The sequence below is a fragment of the Xenopus laevis genome, chromosome 4L, assembly GCF_017654675.1.
Source record: "Xenopus laevis strain J_2021 chromosome 4L, Xenopus_laevis_v10.1, whole genome shotgun sequence".
NCBI lineage: Eukaryota > Metazoa > Chordata > Amphibia > Anura > Pipidae > Xenopus > Xenopus laevis.
Genome location: NC_054377.1, coordinates 62,905,016 through 62,930,285, shown reverse-complemented (window position 1 = coordinate 62,930,285; position 25,270 = coordinate 62,905,016). Strand labels below are relative to the sequence as shown.

Below are 25,270 nucleotides of genomic sequence, written 5' to 3'. Positions count from 1 at the left end.
CTTCCGCGCCACACGCATTCCTGTGGTGAAAAGTAACCAACACACGAGAATAATCAGACTGTTAGTGAATCCAATGTGGGCGCTGACAGGGAAAGAATGAAACCGAATCCCTCCGGATTATGCTGAACTACAATCTTGAGCAGTGGCTGAACCACGGAACATGGGAGTGGAGGGAGGTTGCTGAGGAAGAGAGAGAGGTGCCTCTTTCTCCTGGAGGTCTCGCTTTCGTCTTTGTCTTGTATCCTATAACATACAGCACAAGGTGCGAGTGTAGTGGAGGCTACTCGTGTGTGGCGGAAGTGCTGCTCATTATCAGCTGCAGCCAGAGATGCTTCCCCGCCTCCACCTCCCATCCAGCAGCAGCCGACAGGGGCAGGCAGAGGCGAGTGAGCTCATGCATGTGCGCTGTTGTGTATTGGGGAGCTGACAAGTGCACAGCTGATGTGGAGCCTCTCCCCTCCTGTAGCCCCCTGGTCGGCTGACAAAGGACTCCTGGCTCCCTGTCCGTCACTATGGCCGGGACTAGCAGGCTGGAGCTCATCCATCACATCTCTGTCATTTACCTTGGTGAGTACTGGGGACTCGTTTCAGGCAATTTGTACCGATGCAAATGATTTCTGCTGCACCGTGGGTCACTACTACTGATCTTTTATAGCATTGTTTGCACTGGGGGTGAGGTGATATCAGTGATTCAGTGCTAAGGCATTTAAAGGGTTAACCCCCATTTCCAGCCCCTGTGCTGCCATTATTGCCTGTGATGATTTCCAGCAGTGAAATGGGTTAATACTATGATCTCATCTGTCAGGCTGCCTGTGTGTTTGTCTGCTGCTGACAATCTAATCACGACCCCCTCTTCCTCTAGCAGCCCATACACCTGTTTATAAATAAAGGCACGCTCTGTGGGATCATTGCAGCAGGGAATTGAGTCAAGCATATGCAATTGTGACAAGACAACATCACAGGTGAAAAATGTGTAATGGGCTGGAAACACCAGTGTTCTGTTTTGTATGACAAGAACCGCTCCAGCGACACAAGTCGAAGCATTTCACTACTAGGCACCTTATCATTGCGGTTGCCAGCACCACCAAACACCGGCGTGTATGTATAATCTAATTTTAATTTCACTTACAATGACAGCACAGGGGAACATTATGTAACTGCCTAAACATACATTTTTTTTAGACATACATTCAGATAAGAGTGGCATTTAAACACAAATCAATAACCACACAGGAAACTAAAGTGTAACTGGATTGGTGGTAGAGTGTCACAGTGCATTATCTATGAGTTCAAATGCTAAATTTAGTATGTTTACATTCTAATAACAGCAGTGACTGGAAACCTGGATGTTCAGATTGTACTATGTTCTGTTGTAGTAACGGTGCTTACATACATTTTGGTTGTAATTTGCCAGATTATGGTCCAACCCTCGCAGTAGTGTACATTTTTTTATTAATACTATAAATATTATAGTACCCAGTTAAATAATACGCTCATGCCCTGTATATTTAATCACAGCTTCTTAATACTCAGTTGTTGAATCGTTAACGCTCTGTATATTTCACTGAGCTGGACTCTATTATAGCCAACCTTAGGGTTTCTGGCAGCAGTATTAGCTTACAACTGGCTTTTGCTCCATACTGCCATTGCCCCTTGGGGTCTACAAGCTGACTACATAAGTCAGAGCGTTACTTAGGCTTGTGGATACCATATGTGCACTTTTTCCTCTACTGATAACTTGTTTTATTCATTACTGAATGTGAATATAAACCTCAAGATATACTATCGTATTCATTATGCAATTCATAAGGATTTCAACAGTTGAGGATTTACAGGAGCTACTATGAAGAACATTTAAGGATATTTCTTCTGCAATATAATTTTAGACCTATATTTACTTCTCAATCACTGATGACATTACAGGATTTTGGATAAATCTGTGTGCATGAATAACTGCTCATTGCTAGAGCTGTAGGATCTGGCCAGTTAGCAGTGCAGTTTTGCAGGTATATTTTAACACCTTTGTAGTGGGACTTGTGCAATGAAGTAATGGCTGTTCAAAGATTGAGATTGTTGAGAATTAATTTGGCATTCGGTAATACACTTATAAAGCTGTGAGAAAAGGTGGTGTTCCATCACAGTTTTACAGTTAAATTATAGGGGTCTTCATAACTGATGAATTATATATTCCAGTGCAATGCTAACTACATAGAGCATGATACTCTGTGATACAAATAGACCTCCATGGCCCCCTAGGTGGCTCAATGAGTTGTTCAGTAAGAGTTGTTGGCAAAATCTGTTACTTTATAATTCAAAGTAGGAATGCTTCGGATTCGGCCAGGATTCGGCCGAATCCTTCTGCCCGGCCGAACCTGAATCCTAATTTGCATATGCAATCTTTCGTGAAGGATTCGTGGGTTCGGCCATATCCAAAATAGTGGATTCGTTGCATCTCTGATTCAAAGGACTGTTAAAATTTATATATATATATATATATATATTATATATATATGATATACATAATGAATACTACTATTTTATTTCATAATTTTTGTTTTGTCTCATTACCCTGCTGCGATCTCTAATTTCCTCCTGTATCTACGTCCCATTTCTTGCATTGACATAGGCGTATAATCTCCACATTAGGATTATACTTCAAGTTTTTATAGAAAACAGTGGAAAATCCTGCTGTTTATTCATAAATGTGACTCCCACAAATCACCATATGGCCTTCAGAGCACTGTGTAATCACAATACAGAATACTGAGCTTCAGCCTGCCCTTGGGACCCAGCAACAGTGTGTGTTTTCAGCATATGCACTAAGAAGCAATGGTAGAGCATAGATAGATGTAACAGGTCTGCTTGTGCTGGTCTCTGGGAGGCTTTTTGAGGACAAGGCTAGATGATACTTATAAGACTTGGGGACATAAAGCAGACTTTCATGGGACCTTTGCTGGCTTCAGGACCCCAAACATTTCTGTGACATTTTTTATAGGGATTGTTCACCATTAAATGAATATTTAGTATGATGTAGAGAGGGATATTCTAAATCCATTTGCAGCTGGTTTTCATTTTTTTTTTATTATTTGTGGTTTGCGCGTTATTTATCTTTTTATTCAGCAGCTCTCCAGTTTGCAATTTCAGCTAGTTGCTAGGGATCTGTTTACCCTACCAACCATGAACTGTTTTGAATAAGAGACTGGAGTATGTATAGAATAGAAATAGATGATTAATAAAAAGTAGCAATAAAAATAAATGTGTAGCCTTTCAGAACATTTGTTTTTTTAGATGGGGTCAGTGACCCTCTTTTGAAAGCTGGAAAGAGTCAGAAGAAGAAGGCAAATGATTAAAAAACTGTAAAAAAGAAAAACGAAATTGAAAATTAGAATTACCCATTCAATAACCTACTGAAAGTTAACTTAAAGGTGAACCGCTCACTTAACGTAACCTAGCTTGTGATAAAACAGGACAGCATTGAGCTACAATTCAGTTGTACCAGAGAATATCTGATTGACTTGGTTGTATTTTTTTAAACTAAACGTATCCTTATTATACATATAATTCTGGTACAAATGTATTGAGTCAGAAGAAAATACACTTTTTAGTAAAATAATCCTTCTACAATAGAGTAAGACTGCAATCCTTGTTGTAGTTTACATGAGCAGTGTCATCCAGGGAAGAGCCAGAAGTTACTGGCCCCCTGAGCATACAGTAAATGACTTTCACCCTTCAAATTCACTCAGCGTCCCTCACCAAGATGATCAGATTGGAATCTTTAATTGGTGAAATAAACTGAATAATAACTATTATAACTGTAATAAACTATTGGAAAGGTGATTAGAATGTCATCCTCTCATTAGTCTAAATGTTTTTTTTTTGAAAGGGGTCATATCTTATTTCATTTTATTTAATTACATTTTATTGAAAAGATAAAATAATGGAACAAAGCAATTTGTATAATGTAATTTAGGGTTTAATAAGTTCAGATTCACAACTGAATTTACCTTTCGTGCCCCTTCTTATGCTGGGTTCCACATGCTGTATATCAGAGCCCGGTCAGATTGATGTCAGTTTTTGTTGCATGATATAATGGAGTTGTCTTATTTTGTTACACGGTAGCATTGTATACAAATATAGACACATTTTTTCACTATGCTTGTGCTCTGTATTTGCTCACATTGACTGAAAATGAAGAGGACCAACACAGAAAAACAAAATGTAAAGTTAGAGTGTAGTAAGGCAAACTTTACATTGTGTTCCTATTAGAAAATATAAAGAGTGCAGTCCATTTATAGAAAGACATGTAAATAATGCTTAAATAATTTAAGGCTAGTACCACAGAAATCTGTGCCTTTTCTTTTTTTCTATCATGAATGGCTGCCCCCATGGCTACACAGCAGCTGGTTTATATAAACTATAGTAATCTTTCTGTAGCAAGCATACAGATTTTAACACTGCATGCTACCAATAAACATAATATGTTAATTACTTTAAAACACTTTCATTTTTTGGTCTTTTTACTGTTCCTTTAATATACTAATGTATATTCCATGTTGATTGAAAGAAGTCAAGTACACAACATACAAGGCATTTTACCACTGCCAAAGCTCAGCAATTTTAAAGCGATATGAAGATGGTGTCTGCTTTTGGGAACAAATTAAAGGACTACTGGCTGGGAAGCTGATTTACTACCCTATTGGCCATTTAAGCCTCTCACTACCATCATGAATGAGGATACTGTTCAAGTTTGGGTCTAAATTTATAACTAAGTAGGGATGCCACCCTTTGCTGGCAGCAAGACCAGGCAGGGTGCGGGCTGGGGAGATTACAGATTAGGGGACGAATAATACATTTGGAGTTTAGGGTCTCTAAATAGAGTGTGATTACTCACCACATAAGGGAAAAGGCCCAGGTGCACTGCCCTGAGCCCTCAGCGCGGGGAGCGGACAAACCGAAAAAACCTTTGGAGCAGACAATCAATGAAGGCAAACTTCCACCAGGCAGATAAATTCAAAGTAAAGAGTTTATTGTGTCCACAGCCTTACGCGTTTCGTGTCATAAACACTTAATCATAGGCTGGTTAGCATGAGGGGACGGGTCAGTTGTCGATCCAGGGTCATTCCTGTGATGTCTGGGGGCGGGGTTATGACGTGACGATCGCCGCGCCAGGTAGAATAGAAACGGGCCCAACAAGTCGGGATAGACCCTGCATGTTTATTGAATGCAAGTGATGTAACATAGCGGGGCAAGCCCCTTCGTCAGACAGAGCCGTCCCATTCATTTAAAAGGCCTCTCCAGATTTCCTAATTTGGAAATCTGGACAGGCATTTTTTACTGGACAGGTGGCAACCCTATAACTAAGCCTATGTCATTGTGGCTTTTTATTTATATATTATAGAAACTACAAACATTCCTTAAACCTAATGACTAAACAACATTTAGTGGTAAGTACACTGCTGTCATTAAGTGTTGTACAACATTTTCAGAGAGGGAGAGCAACGGAGAACTGGTAGGTCAGTATTTTGAGAAGAGACTTCTTTTCTATAGGAAAATGTAAAGAAAATATGCAATAGTTAACGAAAAGGAAATCTAAAACTGGATTTTATTACATTATGCTGAAGTATTGGAAGAAATCTCAGTGGAAATGTTGGCTAGACTAGACAATGCTGTGCTTATTGAAAGGTTGGTTGATACACTTAGTTCAGGGAATGAATTAAAGAATGCTTACTATAAGAAAAGTGTTACAGGGATGAAAAATCTTAATATAAATTCTTAGTAGACAGACTGGTGAAAGGGCAGACGTAATGAGCTAAGTGGTTATTGCCTTCTGTCATGTTTCTCTACATTACCTGGCTAGAGTCTGTGCTTATAGACTGGTGCTGATACGGAGATACTCAGTAGTGCAGAAGTAAGCATTCCTAAGCAATCCCTGCCTAACAGAGCTGATGTCAGCCATGGATAGAGCATTTCCCGTTAATGTAGATGGAACAGGATGTATGGTGCTATGGGTGCATTCTTAAAGGTTGGTTCACCTTTAAGTTCATTTTTACAGGGTCATTTATTATTTTTTAAGGTTGAATTTTAGTGTTTTTTAGTCCTCGTATGAACTCACAACTCGAATGGTTTCTTATTTAAGAAAAAACTTGAATGCCTTGATAATTACTTCTTAGACCCCCCCCCCAACCCACCTTCCCGGTTTACCCCAATAATGTACATAGCATACAGTGGACATGGTGGACAGTTCCAACTGCAAACAGTAGAGGGACTATAGGATACATATTGGCATGTAAATGATGCAAAAATGTATGTAAATGATTTTATGTAAAGACCTGAACCACCATTGTGTACTTCCTACATTATAATTAATTGTTTTAAAATACATTGGATTGTAACTGGCATGTCAATACTTATAAAAACGTAAATAAATAAAATAATAAAATCACCAAATGTAAAAAAAAAAGAAAAAGAAAAAAACTCCAATGGAAAAAACTTGATTCAGCAAGCTGAACAACCTGAAAATTTTTCGGGCGGAAAAAAACTCTGATCAAATTTTCTGCAAAACCCTCCGAAAAGAACTAAAACATCATGAAGGCTATTAACATCTCCAGATGGTTCAAGGGACCTTTGCCATTGACTCCTACGTGACCTCGACCGATTGTAGATGGTTTGTTTTCAGATTCAAGCTATTTCCAGGGTCAAGGTATAATAAATCTCAAAAAACTCAAGTTTAAAAAAAAATCTCAAAAAATTCAAGTTTTTTTAACCTGAAAGATAGAATTTTGACCAAAATATAACCTCAGAAACTCATGAAAAACACAACTCGATCCTTAATAAATCTGCCCCTTTTGTATCTTATAGAATGGCCAATTCTAAGCAAGTTTCCAATTGGTCTTCATAGTTTTTGAATTATTTGCCTTTTTCTTCTGACTCTTTCCAGCTTTCAAATGGAGGGTCACTGACCCCATCTAAAAACAAATTTATAACTGCAAACTTATTGTTATTGCTATTTAATTACTCATCTTTCTATTCGGTCCTCTCTTGTTTAAATCAGTGTATGGTTACTACTTGTACAATAATTTGTACCCTAGCAACCAGATTGCTAAAAATGCTAATTGGAGAGCTGCTGAATAAAAAGCTAAATAACTCAAAAATCACAAATAATAAGAAATGAAAACTATTGAAAATTGCCTCCGAATATCACTCTCAACATCATATTAAAAGCTCAAAGGTGAACAACCCCTTTAAGCAGAAAACTGCCTCCTTTGGCCTTGTGCTATGTTATAAAGCATTTTCATTACTGACTGCTTCAGGGCATGCAGAATTAAACGGCTCCTTGTTATGTTGGGCATTCTGTGGCAACCTACTAAATTACACCTCCCTTGGCTCAGCTGTTAACCAACACTGCATCATTTTTAACCCTTATTAACTGTAATTGAAGGGAGAGGTTGACTTTTGTGTTAGCCCTTAGTATGAAGGATAAAGGGGGAAAAACTTTCAAAACATAATCATAGTACAGGTATGGTATACATTATCAGGAAACCCATTATCCAGAAAGCTCCAAAATACGGAAAGGCCATCTCCTATAGACTCCATTTTATCCAAATAATCCAGATTTTAAAAAATGATTTCCTTTTCTCTGTAATAATAAAGCAGTACCTTGAACTCGATCCTAACAAAGGTATAATTAATCCTTATTGGAAGCAACACCAGCCTATTGCGTTATTTGATGATTATATTATTTTCTAGTAGACTTAAGGTATGAAGTTCCAAATTACAGAATGATCAATTATGTGCAAAGCCACAGGTCCCGAGGATTCTGCTTAGCATGGTCCCATACCTGTAGTAGACTAGTACAGGTATAGGATCCCTTATCCAGAAACCCGATATCCAAAAAGCTCCGAATTACGGAATGGCTGTCTCCCATAGACTCCATTTTATCCAAATAATCCAAATTTTTAAAAATGATTTCCTTTTTCTCTGTAATAATAAAACAGTAGCTTGTACTTGATCCCAACTAAGATATAATTAATCCTTATTGGAAGCAAAACCAGCCTATTAGGTTTATTTAATGTTTAAATGAATTTCTAGTAGACTTAAGGCACGAAGACCCAAATTGCGGAAAGATCCGTTATCGGGCAAACCCCAGGTCCCGAGCATTCTGGATAACGGGTCTAATACCTTTTTTGTACCAAAAATGGAAGAGTTTTGGTGGAGGTCCCCTGTTTGTCGTAAGCCCCTATGTCAATATTCCACAGAAATAACCTGTTGGGTTTGTCATATAATACACAGGTGTTGATTTCATGTTCAGTGTTTTGTAAGAACTAAAAAAAAATTTCATTTTATAAATTACTTTGGCCTGGGTTAATGGTGATTTTATCACATTTGCATTTAGACTCACTTGTGGGGTTTCTTTTTATCATTTTTTACTGCATCTGTGTGCAGACTGAAAAACAACTTCCTTTCCGATCTCTTTGCAGCGGCACGCTCTCCTACAGGTGTGTTCCGTTTATCAGCGCTTCAAGCAAACTATTATCATTACTCCTTGTTTTTGCATCTGAAAATCCTGGAGGATTTTGGCAATGCCGTTAATTCTTGGCAACAGAATTCAGTCAATATTAAGACAGCTTTTTACTTGTCTGCAGATCTTGAAGTGCTTTGCCTCTATTCAAAAAGCAATCCAGCCAGATAATTATTCTATTGAGGGCTCCAAACTACTCTGTTGAGGAATATTCTATTCATACAAATGAATTATGGGTCTGTCAAGTGAATGGAGAAAAAAAGAAACACAAGAATTCCTGTCGCCCCTTTTTTCTCCCTGCTATATTTGTTCTTAGCAACCTATACCTAAAATTGTTAGGGTAAACAGGGTTATAGGTATACAAAAAGCATTGTTGTAACCTTCCTCCTGATATTTCGCCAATAAATGGCATAGGATATGTAAATCCTAAATAAAACATTTAAATGTGAGCATTCGCTTCCTGTTGTGTTTCGCCTGCCTTTATAAAGGGTTAATATTTCCCTTTTTCAACATCTTTTTTTAAATTGCTCCTCTGATATAATATTGCTGGATAGATAATATGTATTTATTTAGGCTACCGTAACTCCCAACTATAAAACGTGTTGCTTCATTAGCACTGTCTTACTGACAGGTTGAGAAGGGACAGACAGGAACTACAAACAACTACTTCCAAAATCAAACCTATCGGTCAAAAGTTATAGGTAACTTTTTACGTACATTTATATTTTGAAAAGTAGTGTCAGTAGCAGCAGAGAGGATGTGCTGTGAATAAGCAAAAGAAAAGAAAATGGGAGCTATTGGGGCATCTTCAGACTGGTACAGATTTTTACTGCTAAAGGGCCTTGGTCCACTTGGGCAGTTACAGAACCGCAAAACATAATGTGCAACATTTTCACCGTACTTTTTTGTTATGATTTAGTTCTCCTTTACGTCCCTTTATTAGCTGAAGTCTGAAAAAGCCTACTCATTTTTCTACTGCAGAATTAATTACATATTGAACTGTTTTAGGTAAACGCCATTTGATATTAGTAGCAGTGACAGGAGAAGCTCTGCTTTAGCCCTGGAGCACAGCTATATTCAGTAAGCCAGCTCCACCTCTGTGACAGCATAAATTAAAATAATTAACCAGCTCTGCTCCAGCACCAGACTCAGGTTTGCTCCAATCCCACAAGTTCTGTCTGTTATAAATGTCCGTGGGAGAAGTATAGATTTTCTCCATCAAATAGTGATCTGCCAGGTTGTAGCATTTGATGTAGGATTCCTGCAGTGTTATTTGCTAGAATGAGAGTAGGATTCCTACTCTCCCTTTGTCAGGATTGAACCGACAAAACGTTGATGCACAGGTGGTTACAATGAAAGGGGTAAGCTGGTTAGTGATGTGCGGACTAGGCTGATACCTTTCGGATTTCTTCGTGGGTCAGACGGGTTCAGGCTGACCTCTTCACGGTGCGGTGCAGGTTGAGCTCTTCTCCTGCTCTCCCTGCCCGCCACCTTCAGCTGCTGGCTTTCGGCTTTATAGCCGTGGGCCACCTCACCCCTATTGTGATGTCATCAGTGGGGATGGTCGGTGCAGGTCTATAAAAGGCGGGCGCGGTTGGAGGGAGGGCTGGCTTCAGCAGGTTTTTCCCGACCCGCACATTAATAGTAAGCTCCCCAACTGCAGTGAATATGATGTTTGTGCTACATTGTGCTGATGAGTGCCGGCTGCCTAGGGAGATCTACACCACCAGTGCAGGAAGGACATAAGAAAGATGAATAAATCTACATACTGGACTTATATATCTGCTAGAATGAGACATTTCAGAACCTATATAGCTAATGGTGTTATTTCCTGTAACTTTTTATTGTTTTATTTACGAACAGTTGTTATTTTGGTGTGTGGCTTTCGGGGCATCAATATTGAATGGTAGACAGGTACAGTACTTTTGGTCCTATCTTTATCAGAAAGGTCTATATGAACACACTAGTAAACCCTCAAAGTAATGCTGCTCTGAGTCCTCTGTCAAAAGAAACACTGCATTTCTGTCCTTCTATTGTGTACACATGGGCTTCTGTATCAGACTTCCTTTTTTCAGATGAAACCTCCAGGGCTTGGGCTTGAGCATGCTCAGTTTGCTCCTCTCCCCTTCCCCTCCCTTCTGTAATCTGAGCTCAGAGCTATGAGGGAGCAGGGAGAAACTCAGGCAGGAAGTGATGTCACAGCAAGCTAATATGGCCGTTACTATCCTAAACAAACAGAGACAGTGTCTAGAGCTGTTTACTAAGTTATTGAAAAGCATTCTAAAGAATAAAAATGGTGTTCTAGCTTGCACTGTTGTGGTTACTCTATTGGCAATATACTGCCTTGGTAGCTTTCCTTCTCCTTTAAGGCTTGGATGTAAGACACAGTGTGCTAAATTCCATGTTTTTTTTTATGTTTTGCAGATTCTGTTAATCAGCTTTACAATATAATATTTTGTTTAGTTATGAGGTATGGGTGCTGCGTAAAATGCACATTTTTCTAACTATTCTAAAATATAGTATTCTAATACCTACTTTCTGATTGCTTATTCAGATGACATATGAGGATTTTTTTTTATATTTTCTTTTCTAGGGTATAATATTGGAATATCTGAAAAATCAGTTTGAATTACAATCAAATTAATGTTCCATCACCAGTCTTTTTAATTTAATTATGAAAATCATTCATGCAGATTGCCGTCTAAGACGAATAAATATTCTGGAATAACTAGAGGCTAAAGAAAGCATATGAAGCACTAGCATTTCCCAGTTGCATTGATTGAAAGTAAAGCTATATACCTGTATGTGTTTTTGGATCATGTCTGCTATATTAAAGGCATAAACATATGTGCTCATTGTTTTTTCTTTCGCAGTGAATGCTTTTACACGTGGATGGATTGAAACGGCTGTTCCACATGCAGGTACATGTTCTAGTATAGTAATGTACAGTAGTGTATCATCACATATCGCCTACTTGCACACATGCATATGAGTGAAAATGGGCATCTTAAATGGTGAATAAAAAAAAGAAAGGGGTATTTCTATTCTTTTATTTGTGTATTATGTGTTCAGACGTTTTTATGTATCTTGTTAGATACAGTTTGAGTTTAGTAATGCTTCTATTTATAACCATTGAATTAAGGGGCTAATGTCTGTTTTGACTAGCTGTAGATGAGGACTGATAAAGTAGATAAATGTAGAATTTATGTTGACAATTTTTCGTCAGTCAGTAGTGCTGCATTTGATATGAGAGCCTAGAAATGAGTCTACTTGATGATAATATGCTTCTAGCAGGTAGTGTACTGATTCCTGCTCATGAGGCCCTTTTTTCAACAGATCCATCCTTTCTCAAGCAGTGACCACTCTTTCAGTTCCCATACTTAAAGGGGAACTCCACAAAAACATAACATAAGCTTTTTGAAATGTAAACATAATTTCAAGCAACTTTGCAATATACATCAATTAAAAAATATGCCGACTTTTCATGATTTTTAATGGTTTCTGACAGTTCCCTAAGCCTAGCCCCCTGCTCTTGTGCTGATCTTTCTGACTACTTTGCAGAACTGGCTGACTACTGTTACTTTGTATCAACAGCCAGCTGTCCTTAGTCTGCATCCTCCAAACCCCAATATTCCCTGCACACGTGTACGGAAAGCAGGCCCAGATTTGTGGAAAGGCCACCTAGGCCCGGGCCCAACCACACCCACATTGGTTCAAAAACACAGGTGATGCGCTGGAGATACAATCATATTTTAAATTACCCATGCGCCAATCCCCATTGCTATGGTCCAGATGATGAAAATATGCACAGATAAAGGGGAGGGGACAGGGGTGACGAGCGACAGTGGGCCTAGGGGCACCCACTATGTAAATCCGGCCCTGACGGAAAGCATATTAGGACATCGTCAGGGGAAATCCATCCCCTGTATGCGATCTCCTATGCTAGAGGAATGCAACGTCGCCTGCTTTTACACTCACACCTCGCTCCTCCCTTCTCAGCTGTCAGGTCCTGGGTCCTCGCTCCTCACTCTTCCCTCCTCAGCCATCAGTCCTGGGTCCTCGTTCTTCCCTCCTCAGCCATCCGTCCTTGGTCCTAACTCCCTTTGCCTAAACAATGTACCGGTATTAGAACTAACTGCCTTTCACAATAACCAACTGTACTAATCAAGGTGTTCACTGCTATCGACAGTACTATATACGCTATACATCTTATATTGCAGAACTGTACTACCTGGCTAAAGCAGTTACAGAGAGCACCCTGATTACTTTCACTCAGTTTTTCTTAATCAGTGAGAATTTATTAGGTGCTGCCTCAAGTAGACTAAGCACAGTTAAAACTTCTGTTATTGTTTTCAAAATAACCAGCTCTGACACAAAGCCACCATGAAATGAGACAGACTGCGGAAAGAGGAATACTGAAGTGTAACTTGATTATTTCAGAAATGGCACAGCATTTTTAACTGATTATATTTAGAAAGTTTATTGCTTGAATCACCACAAGTAAATTACATAACTTGTATCGATTCAGCTTAATCACAGGAGAATGCAAAGGAAGGCATATCCCTATCATTGAGCCAAATCTCCACAGTGAATATAATTTACTTGCACTATCCTATTGTGTGCTAGGGCTTGTATTTCACAATGCTTAAATGTATGGGGATTTGACAGTTCTTGCAATGAACTGAAAACAAAAGGAATTTTGTGAAAAACTGCTAATGTATAATATTTTCCATATACTGTATTCTCTCCAATGTTTTCAGCCAACTATGGGGCAAATTCACTAACCGGCGAAAATTGCCAGTGATGGCTTTACTCACAACGCAACACTTCGCCAGGCGACAATTCGCCAGGACAATGCTAATTCACTAAAATGGGAAGTTGCGTCCAGGGCGCCGAGCGATGGCGAAGTTTTGCTAGCGTTAATTCGGCAAGCAAAGCGAAGTTGCGCTAACATTGGCTAATTTGCATACAGCGGGAAGTTAAATTTCAATGGACGTATATGCTGCAACAAATACATTACACTACACAAGCCCAGGAAACCTTAATAAGAGAAAATAGAGGTGTTATATTGCCCTACACATGAGCCCAGTGTATAGTTTATGTGCCATATGTTAGGAAATGTAGGGGGAAGTCGGGTACCCTAAAAAAATTTACAATCTTTTATCACCATGAAATATTGAAAAGTTGCTAGCGTTTTTTGGGACTTTTTTTTTGAGGAACTCCTATCTACTTTATTGCACTTCGCCTGGTCTGAGCTGGCAAAGGCAAATCTGGTGAAAGAGGTAACGTTCAGTTAAATCCGCATTTTAGTGAATTTGCGCAGTTACATCCATTCGCCAGAGCAAAATTCGTCTGGCGATAGCGTGTGAATGATTGCTAGCGCCTGTCTCTTTCGCTAGCAATGTGACTCCTGCGGCCGTTAGTAAATCGGCGAAAGTTACGAAATGACGTCACGCTGGCAATTTTTTTAGTCACTTCACCCTTTAGTAAATTTGCCCCTATAAATTGTTCATTACTGTGTGCCAGTGAATAATTAATTAAAATGTACTCTACAGCAGCCTGCAGTGGCAAACTGGAGCAGCACACAGAAAGAAGAGGGGTCATTTACAGCCCAGCTTGGCCTATGAACTACCCCCCAACAATGAACTGCAGTTGGTACATCCAAGGAGATCATGGCGATGTGATCACAATTAGGTAAAATATTCATAGCATCTCATGATACCTCAGGAAGAGGACCTTCATTTATTTGCAATAAGTGAAATATATATTATGGGTTAAGGAAGTTCTTGTAATCTTGATGGAGATAAAAAATAGAATAAGTGCAGACTATTAATTTTCCAATAAGCAGGTCCTGTCCTAAGTTGGCTACAGTACATAGACTGAACCATGGGTTTAGCTAGCAATTTTAGTTTTTTATTGGGCTCTCTAAGATAAGAGGGCACCAGAATTGGGGCAGTTGTGGTGTCGTAAGCACATGAAAATGCTTAAAGTAAAGATGGATAACTACAGGCCTGAAAGACCATCATGGAGATATTCCACTTTCCTCACATTAGGGACTAAGAATGTTGAGAAATCATTAACTAGAAGCTTATTTTTATGACTGTGCTGGCTATAATATATGCAAGTGGTAAACAGATACAGGTATGGCTAAGGGCCGGAACTAGGGGTAGGCAGAAGAGGCACGTGCCTAGGGCGCAAAGGTAGAGGGGCGATGTACCTCAAAATTTTTCAAATCATTTCCATATTCTCTGTACTTGACCCAAACTAATATATCATTAATCCTTACTGGAAACAACACCAGCCTATTGGGTTGGTTAAAAACTTAAATGATTTTTGATTAGACTTAAAGTATGAAGATCAAAATCACGGAAAGATCCGTTATCGTGAAAACCCCAGGTCCAGAGCATTCTGGACAACAGGTCCCATACCTGTACTTAAATTAGCCATTTTATTAACTAAAGGTTGATAATGGAAATCATATGATATATTTTCCAGATGTGACTGTTTACAAGCAATGTTGAACAGATGAAGTATATTGATATATGTTGATATGTTTTGTATGAAATATGGCACATGCAATGTTACATACAGTACTATTATACAAAATTCTAGACCATTTTAAATAAAAGATTACATCGTCAGCAGAGCATAAAAGCAGTGTGCTATGTTCACTCTAAAAACGTAAAAATCATTGCTCAATGACTTTTAAATAAAATCAGCCATAGCGTTTCAAGCTGAATGCACATGCAATTTATCTGCATGCAGATTAGCCCTCGAGTGAATCGGGCAAGGGTTTCTATGTTTCTAGCCCTGCAAATGTTTGTAATGGATTTATGCTTAGCCAACAGCATGGTAGGAATATATAATAGACCACTATCAAAATACACCCGTCATTTTGGAGCGCAACAAATTGATTTTTATAAGGACTGTTATCAAATAATGGATTTTTTCAGGTCTAAAGTAAAGGCTACTTCACTGACAAACATATCATTTTAAAGTCCAGCTGAGCCCAGAAGACTGGTGCAATCGTTAGAAATGGCTCCAGAGTGTTCTCTGTCATATGAAAAGGCAAAATGTTTTGGCAAAGCAAATGTCTGTTGCGTAATGGCAATATGAGAGTAGGATAGCGTTTGTGAATTTTCTTGTTTGCGCCAGTGTGCAATGTATGTAAGAAAGCTTCTTAATGAAAAAGTTTACGCTACCTTCAAGCGGGTATTAAAGGTTCGCAATGTGCAATTAAGATTCTCATTGTGTAATTAAGATTCACAATGCAATAAAAGCCTAATGAATAATTTTACATTGCAGCGTGCAAATTTTTTTTTTTGAAAATTTGTGAATTTTATTACATTTCCCCCTTAATATGTTTATGTTGTTTTTTGTTTATTTGTTTTTTATAAGCAGATTTATGTAATTGATTAAGGGTATATAATTGTATCTTTAACGGGAACGGGAACTTTGTCTGTTGGTTAATTATACATAAACCCACATAGTATTGTTTTTTATAAACAGATTTATTTAATAGATTAAGGGAATATAATTGTATCTCTAACAGGAATGGGAACGTTGTCTGTGGGTTAATTATACATAGTATTGTTGAGGAATGAATTATTCAATCATTTGTTCCTTTTAGTTGCTTTGTTCTACACGGCCATTGTTTATTCATTCGTTTCCTTATTTATTCATATTTACTCTCTCATTTTCAACAGTTTTAAGAATTTTGACGTAGAAGAGTCTCACAAGTGCACAGTTGACTGGCTTCTGATTGGCCCTTCTTCAAGAAGGGAGGAGTATAAAGTATGTGGTTCTGCCATCCCCCCTGCCTTCACCTCTTCGCGTGATCATGTCTGGATATTCTTCCACTCTGATGCATCAAGCTCAGGACAGTTTCAGGGATTTCGTCTTTCATATATTAAAGGCATGTAAACTTTTTGTTAAGGTAGTAGTATTATATTAAAGCAGTTTGAAGGGTTGAGGAGCAGCAGCTTAAAAATATGGTCAGTGGGAGAGCACAGGATAAATTGCTCTGGAGGACAAATAACAACACTCTCTGTGTCTGTGCTATCACCCAAATGGCATATGGGTATTTTTCCACCAGCAGAATTTATCCAGCAGGAAAACTCCTAAAAATGTGCCTGTCAGGGGAGGCCTGCTGAGAGAACTTTATTTTAGCTGGCAGAGACATGCAAGGATGATTCCTACTGTTTTTGTCATATGGGAGAGTAGTACGTTCATGTCCATGGGACAAAATGCTCAAAATTTGTATTGCACTCTTGTGCAAATGTGAATGCATTTACTTTTCAGCAACTGTTGCTCAGAAGCACAATTACCTGTCCAGCAAGTGCACCATACAAGTAAATGGGGGGGGGGGAGTTTTGAGCATTTATCACTTGATTATAAACAAAAGGAATCCTGGGAATGAATTCCAAACAAGCTCCAAGAAAATCCCATTTACATGGGTTTATCCTATAGGCTAAAGCTCACCCACTGGGTCCTCAACCCTAGTGACTTGTATGCGAAATCACACGATGACTCTATCTAAGCAGATCAGATAACCCTGCACTACACTGAAGAGCCTCAAGAAAGGTGAAACCTGTCTGTAGTTGATAAACTGATCAGCTATTATCCTGGCTTCTGCTTTAAAAACCCAGTGGGTGAGCTTTAGCCTATAGGAGAAACCCATGTAAATGGGATTTTCTTGGAGCTTGTTTGGAATTCATTCCCAGGATTCCTTTTGTTTATTTAAATCTGTATGAGGCAGTCTCCTCAACCCTAGTGACTTGTATATCACTTGATTATGAAACTATCACACCGCCTACTATGGCTCCCATTTACTTGAAATGGGATATGCCTGAAAACTTGCAATCTCAAGATTGCCTTTTCCTGAGTATTCAGATATTTGCTATGAAACCCACATGTGGAGGTTTGTGCTGCATTTTAGCCAGCTGAATTGTGTTGGGCTGAGAAGGCACCACATATGGCTGGTAGTTATTTTTGGGCTTACTTTTTAGAGCTTTAAAAACTATTTTTTTTTTTGTAAATATGGACCTAAAGTACCTTGCTTCACCCTCCTTAGCTGGCAGAGGACACTGAGAGTTAAAGTACAAGAGTTGAGGTGGAATGCAATTAACTTTCATTTGCTGTAATTACATTTTTATGCCACACTTTCACAGCTGAGATAATGTATTTATTTTCAAAGTGGTTCGTGCTGGCCTTGAAGAAGAATGCACATATAAAAAATAAATAAATGTCTTAATCAAATTGCCTCAGACTAAAAGCTACAGCAAATAAGAGCTCCATCTTTCATGCACTTACTACTTACTGTAAAGCATATTTGGAAACCAGAGGGATCTCTGGTGTATACCAGAGTGCTTTACATCGGTTTAATGCATTTTCCATTACTATCTGCATTGGTTTTCTGCTCCATGGATAAGCTGAATCTACATTTAAGAGGTATCTGATTTATTTATAAAGAACACCTTCCCAATAACACTCCCAACTGCCAAAATATGGGAGAGGGGTTTTATCAAGGCAGAACTAGATTGTGCCCCTGGTATTTTTATGGCCCCAAGCCTGTCTAGGACCTACCATGCCCTTTTTTGAGGGACCATTAATGGTATGTTGTTATAAAATAACAGTGAGTCCTTATGTCATGCATCTAGAAAACTTCCATTAGTGAATGTACCCTTCATTATATCCTTATTCTTTCTTTCCAACAGGAAAAATGGGTTTGACTTCTTGCCCTGCTGAAGAGTTCTTATGCGGGAACGGCAAGTGTATTCCAAGCAGCTGGAAGTGTAACTCCTTAGATGAATGCGGGGATAACACTGATGAGAGAAACTGTACAGCCCCTTCTGCAGAAACGCATATCAGCCTATGTCCACTTGGCACTTTCCCATGTAGTGCTGCTCACTCTATGCAGTGCTTGCCTAATGAACTGCGATGCAATACTGTAAAAGACTGCAGCAATGGTTCAGATGAAGAAAATTGCCCGGATCTGAAATGCGGTGGAAAGCTCAGCAATTTCTACGGCTCGTTTGCCTCGCCTGATTTCTTTCGTGCTGATCACAGCCAAACTGAGCTGCAGTGCACATGGTATGTGGATACGCAAGATAATCGACATGTTATTCTGCAAGTAAGTTTGCAGCTGGGCTACAATGACTATGTGCGAGTGTATGATGGTATAGGTGAGAGAAGTGAAAGACTCTTGCATACTCTTTCTTATCACAACAATAGACACACTGTCCTTTCCGAATCTCCAAACGGGCAGCTCACTTTATTGTACCGCGCACGATCAAAAAGCATGGGCCATGGCTTTAATGCAACTTATCAGGTCAAAGGTTACTGCCTCCCTTGGGAGCATCCTTGTGGAAGTGATGAGGTTTGCTTCTCTGATAGCCAACGTTGTGATGGTTGGTGGCATTGCCCTAATGGCAAAGATGAAGAGAACTGCCCAGCTTGTCAAAGGAATGAGTACCCTTGCGAAGGAGGCAGTGGCCTCTGCTATTCCTCCCTTGATCGATGCAACAATCAGAAGAACTGTCCTGATGGCTCTGATGAGAAGAACTGCTTCACTTGTCAACCTGGCAATTTTCACTGTGGTACCAACCTGTGTATCTTTGAGACGTGGCGCTGTGATGGCCAAGAAGATTGCCAGGATGGAAGTGATGAACAGAATTGCCTGGTGATTGTACCCAGGAAGGTCATTACAGCAGCACTCATTGGCAGCCTTGTGTGTGGGTTACTTCTAGTTATAGCTCTGGGCTGTGCTTTCAAACTTTATTCACTACGGAGCAGAGAGTACAGGTGAGCAGTTTATGGCCACAAAGATGCCAAGAAAGCATACCTAACCAAAGCTTTATTCTGGTAAACATATGCAAGTGCCAGAACATGTAACGTTAAACATGTGCTGCATTTTACATGAGTGAATGCCACATTATATCAGCTCCCACTTGATTGAACAAATGCATTTACGTTGACTGGCTTTCCGCCAACACAATAAGCTGTCTACCATACTTTGAAAATTTAAGAACATAATTGGAAGATATTTTTGTTAGTAAGGTATAGTGCATATTAATGACTTGATGGTATCACACACCCACTTTTCAGTATGTGTTTAGTGCAAAGGGAAGATTCTTTTTGCCTATTGCTTTAACTAAGGAATATCTATGGTTTTGGTGCTAAGCCAAATATATAAACCACTTTCCTGCTTCTGCCCAACTCCTTATTCTGCTGACTCACTGTTTGAGGAGCAGCAGTTAGTAATTATAATAATGACAAGTATTATAATGGGGTTCGCCCAGTCAATATAATTGCTTACCTAATACCCCAGTGCTACTGTTTGCTAAAGATTGCACAAGACCTGTCTCAATCTTTACCTTAAAGGGATCCTGTCATCAGAAAACATGCTTTTTTCAAAACGCATCAGTTAATAGTGCTACTCCAGCAGAATTCTGCACTGAAATCCATTTCTCAAAAGAGCAAACAGATTTTTTTTTATTAAATTTTGAAATCTGACATGGGGCTAGACATTTTGTCAATTTCCCAGCTGCCCAGGTCATGTGACTTGTGCCTGCACTTTAGGAGAGAAATGCTTTCTGGCAGGCTGCTGTTTTTCCTTCTCAATGTAACTCAATGTGTCTCAGTGAGACATGGGTTTTTACTATTGAGTGTTGTTCTTAGATCTACCAGGCAGCTGTTATCTTGTGTTAGGGAGCTGTTATCTGGTTACCTTCCCATTGTTCTTTTGTTTGGCTGCTGGGGGGGGGGAAGGGAGGGGGTGATATCACTCCAACTTGCAGTGCAGCAGTAAAGAGTGATTGAAGTTTATCAGAGCACAAGTCACATGACTTGGGGCAGCTGGGAAATTGACAATATGTCTAGCCCCATGTCAGATTTCAAAATTGAATATAAAAAAATCTGTTTGCTCTTTTGAGAAATGGATTTCAGTGCAGAATTCTGCTGTATCAGCACTATTAACTGATTCATTTTGAAAAAGTTTTTTTTCCCATGACAGTATCCCTTTAACTTCAGTCTTTGTTACTGTGCAGGGAGTACCCATTTTTAGTCTCCGGTGGTTAAACTGAAATTTTGTTTGCTCCTTAGCTTTCTTTGTTTCCATTTTATTTAGCAGCTTCCCAGTTTGCAATTTCAGAAATCTGGTTGCTAGGATCCAAATTACCCTAGCAAGCACGCATTGATGTGAACGAGACTGGAATATGAAGAGATGAGGGCCTGCATAGATGAGTAATAAAAATATGTGTGTAGCCTTACAGAGCATTTGTTTTTAGATGGGGTCAGTGACCCCCCCCCCCCCACTTGAAAGCTGGAAAGATTTAGAAGAAGGCAAAAAATTTAAAAACTATAAAAAATAAACAATGAGAAACAAACGGAAAAGTTTCTTAGAATTAGCCATTCTATGACACACTAAAAGCTAATTTAAGGGTGAACCACTCCTTTAATAATCTGTCACATTATTTTGGTTGTGTCCGTTTATGTGAATAAAGTAACACTGTGCTCCATGCCCCTAAATTTTTTTCCCTTTCGCACAGGGCTTTTGAAACTCAGATGACGCGCCTTGAGGCAGATTTTGTGAGGCGCGAGGCTCCCCCGTCATATGGGCAACTTATCGCACAAGGTCTTATTCCTCCTGTTGAAGATTTTCCAGTATTCAGTGACTCTCAAGTAAATAAACTCAAATTATTCATTGCATGTGTGATCTTGTTTAATATGTAGCATCAAACTTTTCTTCTGTACAGTTACGCAGATTTTTATGTTTCATTTTTATATCTTCACATAAAGGTTTTTTTTTTTTTTGCAAAGGATATACTAGACTGGCAATCTCTGCCCCATAAACACTGCAATAAAATATAGACACTATTTAGAAGTGTTGAAAAGCACAGTTGGTGGTTGGCACACTCACAATATTTTTTTTTAACAATTCTTTATTTTCATGAAACCATAAGAATTGCAAAGAAAGTTACAGACATATCCATGTGTACAAAGATATACCATAAGCATTGAACAAATGCAAAAGAAGGATACAATGTCAGCAAGTAAATAAAGAAAACATGAAATAAAAACAAGTAAAAAAGGAAAAAAACGGCTTGGTGTTGTCATTTCCAATAGATTAAATCTAAATGTCCTGTATTGACCAGAATCAGATAGAGGTATAGATATTTACTTAGTTTTTGTTCGTATCCCAGAACCATGTGCAAGCAAATTCCAAAAACATAGCTAGGGGAGATGAGTTAAGCCTTCAGGAGGGAGTTACCACTGGTTCTGTGTCCACCCACAAATCCCAGACTTTGTTAAATTTACCCGGGCATCCCCTTCTCATATAAGTAAGCTTGTAGAGAGTTACGGATTTATCAATTAATTGTTCCCACTCTTTGTGTGTCGGACCTACCCGCGATTTCCACCTCATTGCAACAGCCTTTTTAGCATACATACAAAGTATTGACACCAGAGTCCGCTGAGCCCGTACAGGGAGCACATCCTCTGGCACACTCACAATATTAACGGGGAACTATCGCGAAAATGTAATATAAGCTTCATCACACGGAAATAAGAAACGTTCTAAATACAATCAATTAAAAATTCTGCATTGTTTTTGAAATAATCAAGTTTATGTTCACTATTCCTCCTCAGCATCTGTTTCTCCTCATTCTGTCTTCATGCAGCAGTTGGGTGTCAGATAATCATTGACAGTTCATCATAATTTATTTATATAGCGCTGTCAAGATACGCAGTGCTTTAACACAGTTAGATCCAATATATCTTATAGGGGGGCTCCTTTTGCCTAGAAGATGTATAGAGCTCTCTCTATTGAAATCACCAGAAATCATGTCTGTCTACGTGCAGAATTTGTGCAAAAGGCAGCTATTTTGTTTGTACTGGAATAAGTTATTTGAGTGAGCTCTAATTCATCTGCTAGGAAAGGAAGCCCCCCCCCCCCCCATATGATATATTGGATCTAACTGTCAATGACACCCAAATGCTACATGAAGACAGAATGAAGAGAAACAGATGCTGAGAGAGGAATAGTGAAGATAAACTTGATTATTTCAGAAATAATGCAGAATTTTTAATTGATTGTATTTGTAAAGTTTCTTACTTCAGTATGAGGAAACTGATATTATATTCTATAATATATTCTATTCAAACTTTAAACTTTAATCTTATTTCAGGTTTGTTATACCTTGATTTTATTTGCATTTACTGTGTTTTAATTAAGATTGTTTTTATTTAGACAATGGTTTGTATAACATCTCACATATTATGACATCACCATGTTTACTACATAGCTTAATTGTTCTATTGTATTGGTACTGAAAAATAACTTACTGTAATGTAATCTGTTGTTAATGATCAATAAAAAGAGATAAACCTAAAAACAAACATTTTAAAAAACTTATTTTCTTCATAAATCGTGACTTTTCAAGCTTTTGAAAAAATATTCTTGAGTATATTTGCGTTCACTTTTGTTACTGCAGGTTTTTCACTAATTACAAAAACTGCAATCTTGAAATTTTTATAAATCTGCCCCAATAGCCCCAAAAGTTATTTGGCTGCAGAAGAAAAAAAATGCAAATCATTTAAAAACTATACATAATAAAAATGAAGACCAAATGAAAAGCTACCAAGAATAGGACATTCTAAAACATACTAAAGGTTAATTTAAAGGTGAGCTATGAACAGTCATAGAAACACAAACCCTGGTATTTATAAGATATGATCACATACAGATTTTGCTGTCTCTGGATAAGAACAAAAAAAGGCATCTCTACTCAAGGAATCTTCTACTGAGATAATAATTTATGCTGTAATGGCTTGCTACCTATTTAAAGGGGAAGTACGTTACATTAGTGTTGTATTCTCTTTGTTTTCATGGTATTAGAAGTTTTACACTGCTAATATATCCAGGTGCTTTTATGCACAGTCCCTACGCGGCAGAACACTTTGAAGAGAGAGAACTATGCAGAGTAGTATTTGACAATGCTTCCTGCTGTAATAAAAGAACTCATAGTTAGAATCTCCCTTCCATCATCTCCATCTGTTCAGTTTCAGAGGTGGGTGCTGAGAATGGAAAGTATGTTCCACACACTAGTGTGTTGCTTTCCCTAGTTGCCTGGCAGGGCATCCTTGTCCAGATCAATGTAGCCAAATGAGGAGGCGCACGCATTTCATGCATGAAAGGGTCTTTAACTGATTTATTAGCAGCCGCTGAATGTAACACATAAATAATTGGATGCTTTTACAAATTCTATATTTAGTCTTTGCTTTCTTAGCTATATTTTCTATACATATATAAATAAAACTCATTTATTCTCTGGAATTTGAATTGTTTTTTAAGACCATTATTTTATCACAAATTTCGTTACATGGTTTAGATTTATTATCAGTGAGCACTGAATGCTATTTTTACACCACATTGATTAGTGAATTTTAATTAATTTAGCCTTATCGTCCCTAGGTTTCCATGCTACAGAACATCCGCACGGCTATGAGACGGCAAATGAGACGTCATTCTTCCAGAAGGATTTCTTCTCGAAGGCGTTTGGGACGACTTTGGAACAGACTGCTTCACCACCCACGTGCACGGGGACAGATTCCCCTTCTGACATCCATTCTGTCACAAACAAGATACAGCGAGACAGAAAACAGCATGAACGAAGACAACTGGCAAAGCCCATCAACTCCCCCTGAAAGATTTTACACGTTGGCCAACAATCAAGAATCAAGTCCTGAAGTTTCTTCCAACGATTTACATTTCGAACTGGAAGCCATAGAAGAGCTTCCATTAAACGATTTACAGAACACTTGCAGAGACTTGCACATGCCGTTTCAGGCAGAGCAGTTGGCTTCAAGTTCAGACTCAAGGGAACCTTGTCACAGCAACTGTAATTCATCCATAACTGAAAGTATAGAAGCTACATGGGAAGACTGTTTGTCATTACATTTCCAAGAAGAAGGTTTGGTACCCGGGCCACAAAGGACTTCACCGGAGGGTGCTAATCACATCCACAGCCATCAACAGGGAAAAAAGCCCAGTAATTTGCCTTTAAAAAGAACAAACTTGGATCACGTTGACAGCAAAGTGAATGTCCAGATTCAGGTTAACAAGGAGCCATGTTCCTGTGCAATGTCTTGTCAGGACGAGCCTTTAGGTGTACATAGTAGCAGTTATCATTCGGTGGAAATGGCAACAAAGGAGGTGCCTCATCCGCTCTCGGAAAGTTACACCAGTGATGATGAGTCACTACTGGTTTGCTAATAAAACTTCTTCTATCTCAATAATGTCCTACATTTTGTACTTTTTGGAAACAACCCCATTAATCAGCTAGAAGGATATATTTTTTATAATATATTACCACTGTTCCTATCTGCAAACCTGAGCTTGATTTTATTTGATAGGGTTTAATGTAAAAGTATGAAGGTCTTAGAAACTGTTAAGAAATTATACTTACCTCATCATTTAGGGGCCGATTCACTAAGGGTCGAATATCGGGGTTAATTAACCCTCGATATTCAACTAGGAATTAAAATCCTTCGACTTCGAATATCGAAGTTGAAGGATTTAGCGCAGATAGTTCGATCGAACGATCCAAGGATAATTCCTTCGATCGAACGATTAAATCCTTCAAATCGAACGATTCGAAGGATTTAAATCCAACGATCGAAGGAATATCCTTCGATCAAAAAAAGTTAGCCAAGCCTATGGGGACCTTCCCCATAGGCTAACATTGACTTCGG

At 38.6% G+C, this 25,270-nt stretch overlaps 1 protein-coding gene across 5 annotated transcripts; it reads left to right on the top strand.

Moving 5' to 3' along the window:
* lrp3.L (LDL receptor related protein 3 L homeolog) lies at positions 1-24,964 on the top strand. 5 transcript variants are annotated; one of them, XM_018258020.2, is made up of 7 exons: positions 1-567; positions 11,392-11,439; positions 14,077-14,212; positions 16,225-16,433; positions 18,235-19,321; positions 21,067-21,199; positions 23,991-24,964. In XM_018258020.2, exons 1-7 carry the CDS (start codon positions 513-515, stop codon positions 24,789-24,791), a joined length of 2,469 nt encoding a protein of 822 aa, XP_018113509.1. In that variant the 5' UTR covers positions 1-512; the 3' UTR covers positions 24,792-24,964. The 5 variants fall into 5 exon arrangements, with proteins under 5 accessions (XP_018113509.1, XP_018113508.1, XP_041446155.1 ...); XM_018258019.2 differs by having other exon boundaries at positions 2-567; positions 14,074-14,212; XM_041590221.1 differs by lacking the exon at positions 1-567 and adding an exon at positions 838-1,098.
* The last annotated feature ends 306 nt before the right edge of the window (positions 24,965-25,270 follow it).

What these genes read in the sequence shown, in the direction of transcription:
- lrp3.L (XM_018258019.2), top strand. Translation starts at nt 513, where the DNA reads ATGGCCGGGACTAGCAGGCTGGAGCTCATCCATCACATCTCTGTCATT. An exon ending in GGCGATGTGATCACAATTAG is followed by an intron (nt 14,213 to 16,224) that starts GTAAAATATTCA and finishes CATTTTCAACAG; the next exon opens with TTTTAAGAATTTTGACGTAG. An exon ending in TCGTCTTTCATATATTAAAG is followed by an intron (nt 16,434 to 18,234) that starts GCATGTAAACTT and finishes TCTTTCCAACAG; the next exon opens with GAAAAATGGGTTTGACTTCT.